Source organism: Gordionus sp. m RMFG-2023, chromosome 2 (assembly GCF_954871325.1).
Source record: "Gordionus sp. m RMFG-2023 chromosome 2, tfGorSpeb1-WG-v2, whole genome shotgun sequence".
NCBI lineage: Eukaryota > Metazoa > Nematomorpha > Gordioida > Chordodea > Parachordodidae > Gordionus > Gordionus sp. m RMFG-2023.
Window position 1 is genome coordinate 13,818,607 of NC_088776.1, and position 11,133 is coordinate 13,829,739.

Genomic DNA, 11,133 nt, shown 5'->3' on the forward strand with positions numbered 1-11,133 from the left:
TTGCAATTATAAAATTAAATATATTTTTTTCTTAATATAAGCCAATTTATTGTTATTATCAATAATATATTATTTACACATATTCCAAGCACTAAAGCTATCAAATTTGACAACTTTAATGTACACATATTACGTTTATTAAAATAAATTTAAAATGATTAAAAATATTTTTTCCCTAATTTGTATATAATTTGGATAGAGCAAAATTTAAAATAAAAATTTTTAAATATTTTTAAAAAATTGGATATTACCATGTTTTTTTAAAAAATATAAATTTAAATTGATATAATCAAAAATACATACATCAATTCATATTAAGATTTCTTTCCAAATTTTACATAATCAGTAATTTTAGAGAAACATTTAATAAATATAGAAAAGAAAACTATTGTTTATATGACATCTTTACAAACACTAATTAAAAAATTTTAATTCATTCTTGAATATAACCATAACAAAATTTGATGAAGAAAACTCAGTAATATAAAAGTTGTAACAAGAAATATAATATTTACCTTAAAACATACATTTTATGTTTATACCCTTAAATTCAGGTATATACAATATAAGAATTAGTATAATATATATATTTAAAGTTATGTTAACTGTTGTATATTGTGTCCAATATTTTTATGCACATAAAATAATATTCAAATTCACTAAAAAAGAATAATAAACATTATGCTAATAATAATAATTAATAAATGTCTGTAATGTTCCCAATGACCATCTCTCTTTTCTTTCTATTTATCACCTCATAAATTGTCATATATGGCAATACTAACTCAGGTAATCCTTTAATTTAGATACATAGACCCTTCAAAATAAATTAGAAGCAATCAACGATGTATAAATAAAATGAGTATATAGTAGATAATCTAATTTTACTTACTGAGAAATGTTTTTAATTTCATATTTGACAAAACATTTTAATATTTAATTTATAAATTGCAAAATTAAAATTACACACATGATATTTTATTTTTCTCTATTATATTGAATATATCAACAGATAAATAATTTCCATAAAATTAATTAATTTGTAAAAAATGTTTTAATAAGCCTTTTACAATAACTTCCAGCCTTCTTGATGTTATAGGTCCTTCATGTTAGCATATATATACATCATAAAATGTCATATCCATTCAATAACTTTGCTTTTGTTAGGTAAATAATCAGGTTCTGATATGTTTTTTATTACATCATTCAAGTAATCGCTTTCTGCACTTTCTAGAAAATAGCAAAATCTTATTATTTATCAAAAAAATAAACTTTCCAAGATCGTTCCCTCTTTTATTGTAGATTGTGAGAAAATTTTGTTTTTTCTTAATCTCAGCAGTCACCTAGACTTATAAAAATTCTACATATTAATAAAATTTTGAATAACTTCATCAAATGTTTTTGTAAATTCTATCTTTTCTAGCTATGCAAGGCCATCATTGGGCTGCAATTTGTGTGCTTCGTATCTGTGTAAGTCAAATTAATAATGCTGCCTCTGTTTTAGGAAATCTAATTATCTTACTTGCTTGCGGTTTATTTGTAAGGCATTGTGATCATTTCGATTCAATAAATTAAATTTTCTAATAACAATTTATACATAAAAATATCTTAATAATGGTTCGTAGCCTCAATTAAAATGAAAAGGCCTAAGATTATATACGGAATAAAACGCATACGCCCTCTCAACGTTGTAGGTACAACAGAGCTACGCTAGGTTTTCCTCATTTCCATCTAATTGGAAGATTTAAGTTAGGTATAAAGTAAAATATGAGGAGCCCTTCACACGTTTGTGGGCAAGCCGCACGTACTTGTACGCATAATAGTTCATAAACTATTATTTAAACGTCTGTGGGCTGGAACAGATAGGTAGGACCACGAGAACAGCCCACACCCAAAACCTACGGCCCTATTTATCTTTAAAAAATGGGACGGGGAAGGTACTCTAGAAATAAAATTAAAAAATAAATTTTTAATTATCTAGTGCTAATATCGCATCCAAAAATCATCGCTTCGCAATTATCCGATAAAAATAGCGTTGTTACGTATTTAACCGAAATTTCGCGATTAACCGATTTGCCTTTATAAATATATTTTAACATTATGTCTTTGTTGATTTAAATGAATTGCGGGTTTTTTCCGCATTTAAAAATATTTGCACTTAGGCTTTAAATTAAGTGAGTTTAGCTGTAACTCAATTTTCGAATTTACAAGCTATTATGCCCACGTAGAAAATATAAAAAATATTTCAACTACTTTGTTTTAAACCTAATTAAATGTTAAAATTCTAGTATCTGAGTAATGTTAACAAGATGACCATTCTACTATTATCAACTAACTAATAATTTAAAAAAATTTATTATTCTGTTTTGGACTCAATTAAAGATTCTAGAATAAGAATTATTTTCTAAATTATTGTTGGAAAACCTCTATGTATTAATAATATAAAATGCGTTATGCATTTAAATATTATTTATTTATTCCTAATCATAATATTTTAGAGAAAACTTTCTTTTATATTAATATATGTAATAATTTCTAAAAAATAACTGCTGAATTATCAAAAGCAAAGGTCTAAATAATTTTACCTGTATTTTTTAAATAGAATACAAACAAAAATCCTATAAGTCATTAGGAGGCTATTCAGTTTTTCTTCAAATTGAAGTTTCATTCTATTAAAATATATATAAAAAAGAAAGATTTTAAATCAAATTAATAAATTATTAAAAAGAATATTTACAAATTTAAAAGAATATTTTTAAAAAGACATAAATTCTAAAAATTAACATTTGTAATTGTACAGTCTGCCTAATAAATAAGTGTTCTCTTCAAGTGTTTATATTTTTATTTTATAAGCCGATTTCTTTCTAAACGCAACGTAATAGGTACAAGCTTTTTATTAGTATAATTTGCAGGAGAGATTATAAATAAATCTCAAATCGAGATTTTTTAAACAATGGGAAGCCTTTCCCCATTCCTTTTTGACCTTTTTTACTTGATATCTTTAAAGATTTTAGTGATTGGGGAGAAGAATTTACGAAAATTTAAAGATTAGTTGGAATAAATACATTATAGCAATTTAACGGGACTTGTATTTATTAGACTTTTATTCCTCTTGGAGTTCTAAGGGATCAAAATTTCAATTAAAAGGGTATAAAGGAACTTATGATAGATACCAATGTAGTTTTTTAATACTTTGCAAAGACATTTTAGTTATATCACATATACAGCGTTTTCACAAAAAGATGGGTTGGTGGGGGTATCTGTTTATATCCAATTAGTAGGGGGTAGGATAAAATTATTAGGAATGATGGGGGGGGGGAGGGTATATACATTAAATTTTTAAATGAAAGAGAGCAAAATATATTGTTTTAAAAATTAATGCTTATATTATATACTTATTAATACAATGATATCGCTAAACATTGACCAAATCAATATATTGCAATAATATACATTCATTTTCAAATAAAACCATTTTAAATGTTATTAATCGAGCTAATCAGTAAACTCATATTCTTGTCAAAAAATACACTATAATAATCCATTCAAGGTTTTTAATTGAAATCATGTTTAAAAAAATTTACATAATATTATGATAGTTAGTAATAATTTAAGTTATTTAATCAAAAAGGTAAATAATGTGAAAATATCGCCGCTGAAGACAGCAGTTTTTTCAAGTGGTAGGTATAGGTTTATGAGAAGGGTTTGCATCCATATCCTGACATGTAGACGCTGCATATAGGTTTTTGGTCCTCATTCAAAAGTTCTAAGGACTCCCTACAAATCATTAGGAAAATATTGAAAATCAAGGAAAACCCGATCTACTAATTAAAATTTATGCGTAGCAAAAAGCAGGTGCTGATTAAGAAACAATGCTTACCAAATTAGTCTACTAGCTTGCTATAAACCGAGTGTATACAGAACAAAGTATAGAAACCAGCTAATTGCGATTTCAAATTGGTGTTCCTTAGTAATATCTTCTATTCCATACTCGGAATCGCGTTTAGCCATTTACTCAATTTATTATATTGTGATTAAATGTAAATTTTCCTCTTAATAGAATATTTTATTAATAGTGATTTACCCCGAATTCGAGACAGAATTTATTATATTAATTTACGAAATTTAAATATAATCTACAATTTCTATATAATAATTTATTCTTATATATTATTCATTTTCCTATTATATTATTATCTTTAAAAATTAATTCATAATTAGATGACAACATTTAGTATATTCAAAAAAATAAATAGATATCACAAAGATAAGGATGAATCGACAAATTACTGTTAAAAAATGGAATATATGTCACTCATTAGTATTTTTTTTGCTTTTCTATGTAGTTATTAGTGTTGTTAAACGGCTCGTTTTGATCCGATTTTTTAAAACGGCTAACTCAATATTTTAGCCAGAAAAATATTGCCCAAGTCTTGAGATTTCGATAATATATGTATATTGTTCCTGAGCAAAATCTTTAGGCTTGCGTAATATTTTTCTGTTGAGTTAGCCGTTTTTAAAAATCGGCTCATAACGAGCCGTTTAACAACATTAGTAGTTTTATTTTAATGGAGACAAATAGAATTTTTCAAATGCTCAATTAAACATAGAAGATTCTTTGGCCGAGTCTAGAAGTAGATTACCTAGCTTGATAAGCGAGGAAATATAATAATTTTAAATAAATACGGGCAAAAGAAAACAAGCAGTTGATAATAGGTTAGGGGGGGGGGGTAAAAAAATCTAAGTTAACCTTAGTAGGCTAGCAAAGAGGCAAAACCCTTTTAAAATCAGAAAATTTTAGGACTAAAGGAGATTTGATGAAATATTTAAATTAAATTTAAAGGAATTTATAACAAAATTATTTTGGAATGACTGGTGAAGATATAGAGATGTTTGGAAATGAAAAATATATTTCTTATTGATGAAAAAGAACTAATCAACGGAAAAGTGAGGGGAATTAAAAAGAGATTAAATTAAGTTGTTAAAAAAATTTGACAAATAGAAGTTAAAAAATCGATATGAGAACTTTAAATAAACTAGTAGAAAGCCCGTCAAAAATGATGGGGAATGAGATTTTTATTCATTTTTTTACGATAGATGTCATGCCAGGTCCATGCTCACAATATTAGGAAGCATATAGTTATAAAAAAGTTCATCAAGCCCAGCTCAACTTTTAACAATTTGTAAAAAATATTCCCATGCCAGGTGCAAGCTAATATTTATTTTAAGGTTCCAAGCCCAGTCGTATCCAATATAATTTTGAAAATTTTTTCCCACCTCGGATAGTTAAATTTTTAATTGATTTATCATCACATGAAGGGGAAATATTTGATTTACCAATTAGTTTAAGATGTAAAAAAAAACATGTGAATTCCGTATTAAGGGAAACTGGGAAGGCCTGGGCAAATCACTGATTAGAGAATCATGACAAATAATATTAAAATAACCGACTCTTATACTTTTTGGTAATATGATCAATTAAAATTATATATAAAAAATAAATTGTTGTTTATTATATAGGGTTATTGTAGCTATTCGGATAAATTTAATGTATGTCTTGCATTTCCCAAATTATTTGTCTATATTTTTATGTTAAGTTAAAAAAAAATGCTATCTATTTAAATTACAAAAATGATATTAAACACTAATGAAACTTATTTGCAAATTATTTATATATTTTTTAAGAAAATATTTTTTATTGACATATAAATTTAGGCTAATTTTTTTAAAAAATAATGAGGAATGATTATTATGTTGTGTATTTGATAAAATTAAGAACAAATCCTTGTTGACATTTTTATTTTTGATGGAAAAAGCTACAAAATAAATCTGGGCGGTCGTCTGGAGAGGAAATAATTAAAGTACAATTTCACATCATTTAAGGTTGTAGATGAAAGTAATGACGGATTACCAAAGCAGTGTACAAAACACATTACGTCCTGATAAAGATGAGGTATATGCCTATGCCTTGGGATACTAGTAAAAGAAGAATGCAAAATGATATTTCTGTCAATGTCAGCATTGGTAGCCCCCTCTAAAATAGAATCATGAACGACAATGTTAACTCAACCATAAAAAGGTAGTAAGAATTGTTATAAAGGCCACGACAGAACTACGGCATATTTTTCCATTAATAAAGTTGATGAAGATGGCCGTACTGCACATTCAAGTTTGAACATTCCTCTAAATATTAATGAAAGTTTCTCAGAGAATCGGATAAAGTAATATTTATAATAACTCCTAGTGAAGTGAATAATAGTAAGGAATTGAATGCTTATATTTGTTAAAAAATAGGCAGAGGTTGCATAGGGATTGTGGTAGTGGTGATAGAAATATCATTTAGAAGCAACTGAGTGAAAATAAAATAAACATATAAATATAAAACATAAGATAAGAAAAATAAAATAAACATCCAGAGGAGTTAATTTCAAGAGTAGTTCTTTATTATTTTGGCTACCAGTAACTCTAGAACGGGCAAGGCGTTTGTTTATTTGTCATTATTTTCTTTGCTTATCCATAACAGATTCATCATGTTTTGTAGTAATGTGAGTAAGGTTTGGTTAGCCTAGACAAATAAATCAGGCAAAAATATAAATAAACAATTGTTGAAATTAAACAAACATGAAAATAATGTAAACCAGTAGATGGGTCAATATTAGATGCAATATCTAGTAGTTGGATGGCTATCATCAAAAAAAATTTTGGGGGGACTTATCAAGCCTATTATGATATTTAAAGGTTTATTTTGCATTTGTTCATTATTAATGGCTGATGTATCAAAATTTGAACAATTATAAATAGGAAATAAGATGGGTATAGTTTTCTAAAGTAAAAAAAAATAATTCTCAAGTTAATTTTACAAGGTAGGAATAAAATAAAATACCATTCGGAGAGACCAATTGGCAAACTTAAAAAAAAAATAGGATCCTTGTGAATAAATATAGAATAATTTAAATAATATATAAATACCGTAATATGTATTATTTTTGGAATAAATATAAAATCCTAAAAATAGAAAACAAAGGAGTATTGTTAAAAAAGGTAGGAACCTTAAGAATAAATATATAATTTTAATTGAATAAATTAAATATTGTAATATATAATGATTTTTTAGAATAGATATAAAATCATATATAAAATTATTAATAATAAAAATAATGTACTATGTATATTTTTTTGAGCATTATACAAAATAATCAGCAGGAGCAATAGTGGATCCGATAAAATGGTAAGCTTTTAAAAAAGTAGGATCCTTAAAAATTGTTATATTAATTTAGTTAAATTTTAAATTTGTACTTTGTATAATTTTCAGTTAGACAAAATATTCATCGGAGATAAAAGGGCATTATGTGCGGCCCCACAAAATGGATAGCCTTAAAAATAGGTAAGATGCTTAAGATAATATAAATTTATTTAAATTATAAAAAAATATTCGTTTTTTTTGGAATAGATATAAAATCATATATAAAATTATTTTTAATAAAAATAATGTACTATGTATATTTTTTTGTGCGTTATACAAAATAATCAGCAGGGATAATAGAGCAATGGTGGATCCGACAAAATGGTATACTTTTAAAAAGTATAATCCTTAAAAATTGTTATATTAATTTAGTTAAATATTAAAAATGTACCTTGTATATTTTTTAGTTAGTTAGAAAAAATATTCATCAGAGATAAAAGGGCATATTGTGCGGCCCGACAAAATGGATAGCCTTAAAAATACGTAGGATGCTTAAAATAATATAAATTTATTTAAATTATAAAAAATATTCGATTTTTTGGAATAGATATAAAATCATATATAAAATTATTTATAATAAAAATAATGTACTATATACATTTTTTTGTGCGTTATAAAAAATAATCAGCAGGGATAATAGAGCAATGGTGGATTCAACAAAATGGTATGCTTTAAAAAAAGTAGGATCCTTAAAAATTGATATATTCATTTAGTTAAATTTTAAAAATGTACTTTGTATAATTTTCAGTTAGACAAAATATTCATCAGAGATAAAAGAGCATTATGTGCGGCCCGACAAAATGGATATCTTTAAAAATACGTAGGATGCTTAAATAATATAAAATTGTTTAAATTATAAAATAATATCATACTAAGTAATGTTCACTCTTATTCGTATAAAGCGGGATTAGTCGAATATAACCTCACGATATACCACATTGGTTGTAGTTCTTGTTTTATCATTGGTTATAATCTTTAGTTTATGAGGAGAACAAACTTGAGAGATAGTTACATATAGCTGTCCATGTGAAAAAACAGGATGAGATAAACATATGCCAACTTTGTTCAACGTTTGTCCCTGAGCTTTATTAATTGTCATGCCAAAAGCAGGTCTCACGGGAAATTGGCGGCGCTTAAAGGAAAATTGCAAATCAGAATCTATAGGAATTAAACTTATTCTAGGAATGAGAACTTTAGTACTGAGAAAACTATCAGAAACAAATTCCGACTCAATTATATTTGGTAGCAAATAAGTTATAATCAATTTAGTCCCATTATTTAAACCAGAAGCAGAATTTAAGTTACGCTTTAATATTATAGGTACCCTGACTTTGAGTAAAAGTTTGTGAGGTGGTAATCCTGATATACTTAAAGAGTTTAGAAATTCAATGGGATAAAACGTCGCTTCTTTCTCGGTTATCGTTTCATCAGCACTTATGTATGTAATTAAATCCCCCAGAATTATGTTAATTTATTGAATATTTATAGGCCCACCTCAATCCCTAATAGTTTTGAAAACCAAGCCAATATTAATTTTGAGAAATATTTTTTAAGCTCAGTCCAACCCATAATAATTTTGAAACCAAGCCCAGGAATATTAAATTTATAATTAATGAAGAGGGAATCTCTGATTTACCAATTAGTCTACGGGTAAAATATATTTCTTTATATCAACATTAACATCAAAAATCCCAATCTAGGTTCAAGCCCACATTATTTGGAAAAAATTTCCAAGCATCCAAGATCTTAATAATTTAAAAAGATTTTCTCAAACCCATTTCAATCCTTAATAATTTTGAAAACCAAGCCAATATTAATTTTGAGAAATATTTTTTAAGCCCAGTCGAACCCATAATAATTTTGAAAAAATTGTCCCAAGCCTAGAGATATTAAATTTATAATTAATGAATGAGAAATCTTTGATTTACCAATTAATCTATGAGTTAACTCCTAGTTATATATACAAAAAAACAAGTGAATTTGTAATAAGGGAAGAGAAAGCTTGGGCAAACCACTTATTAGAGAATCATGACAAAATAAGGTCTGCCCTAATATTATTATAAAAAATAAAAAATATTACCTCGTATTATTGGAGATAACTCCTATTTAGTAAATAATGTATTACTTTGACAATTAGTTTTAATATAATATCCTAAAATTGCATAGAAAACTTAAGTTATAGGATCATCTGTTAAATTGAATTTCTATATAAAATATAATAATTTGTAATATTTTGTAAATAGATATATTTAATGTATATTAACATAAGACTTAACATTAAAAATCCCAATCAATATTAATAATTTGTAATATTTTGTAAATAATGTATTACTTTTTCCAAGCATCCAAGATCTTAATAATTTAAAAAGATTTTCTCAAGCTTACCTCACAAGTAAATTGAATTTCTATATAAAATATTAATAATTTATAATATTTGGTAAATAATATATTACTTTAACAATGATTTTAATATGGCCTCCTACAGTTGCATAAAAAATTAAGTTATAGGATCATCTATTTGTATAAAATCAATAAATAAAATCAACAAATAAAAAAAAATAAAAATACGTACCGATGACATGACGCAGCGATGACATGACGCAGCGATGACATGAAGTAACGATTACATGACGTAGTGATGACATGATGTCACGGTGACGTAGTGAGGACATCGGAAATTATAGTATAGATATTTCCTTTATTCAAATTTTACATTAAGTTAATTTTTAAAATTTTATTTTATTTTGTGAAAGGGTAATTGGACTTTCTTTGTTAATATTGTTTTTTGTTTATGAAGAATTTGGATATAATTCTCTATTATGTGTTATTACCATGATATATTTAGACAGAATTTTCTTCTATATATTGTTGGAATAAATCATAATTATCTTATCTTTTATTTTATTTTTTATTTTTTATAAATTATATTTGATTATTTTAACTGATTTAACCAAAAACAATTTTCCTTTTTATATCTTAACAATAAAAAAAATAACCAATTATGTGAAATACAAATTGATATTAAAAAAAAAATGTAATGTTAAAATGATATAAAAAAATGTTAATATAAAATTTTTACCGAAAGGTATTATCTCTGTTATTTAACAGTTTAAAGTGAGTTCATACCAGTCTTATAGTTCATCTGATTAACAAGGGATTTAAGTGCTAATGAAGGTATTATCTTAGTTGGGACTTTGTTGTCAAATTATCGAATGTCTTATAAAGAATAAACAATAAAAAAAAATCTCTTAGCCCCTAAAATTTGGTTGGCATTATAAATTAAAATATTTCGTTAAAACTTGGTTGTATATTATTTATTAATAGATTATTATATAATTTCTAGATTTGTAATAAAAAAAAATATTGGAAAATAAATTTCCGTAAGAATTGTTTTATTTTTAAAAAAAATTGAATATAAATAGTAAATTTTATTATTTCTACAAGTACGAATAGTAAATCATTCAATTAAAAAATAAATAATGAACCATTTAATTTGTTTTTGGATTTACCTAGCTATAGATGTATAATACATTCAAAATAGAAGCTGCATCTTGAAGTCGTTAACACAATTTTAACTTATGACACGCTATTTTGGTTTCCAATATAAAAATTAATCCATGTATGAAACTTCGAAAAAAAATTCGATTTAAAATTCTAATATAGAAAATTCTAGATTTTAGATCTTTATGTTTTCTTTTGTATAATTTAGAATTCGAATTCCAAATTACATATACGGTATACTTTTTCTTATAATTTTTTGTAATTGTGTCTGTATTCTAATTTTATATGGGTTAATTATTGTTCAATTCTAATTTGGATAAAGTTAAAATATATAGAATTAAGTGAGTAAATAATATTTTAATATTCATATTTAAATTTCATGTTTTCGC

At 25.2% G+C, this 11,133-nt stretch overlaps 1 protein-coding gene across 1 annotated transcript; it reads right to left on the reverse strand.

Moving 5' to 3' along the window:
- Positions 1–8,150: 8,150 nt before the first annotated feature.
- On the reverse strand, positions 8,151–9,856 carry LOC135924096 (ATP-dependent DNA helicase PIF6-like). Its single transcript, XM_065459142.1, has 2 exons — positions 9,816–9,856; positions 8,151–8,676 (listed from the first exon to the last, which is right to left on the reverse strand). The coding sequence occupies exons 1-2, from the start codon at positions 9,854–9,856 to the stop codon at positions 8,151–8,153; spliced, it is 567 nt and encodes a 188-aa protein (XP_065315214.1).
- Positions 9,857–11,133: the final 1,277 nt, after the last annotated feature.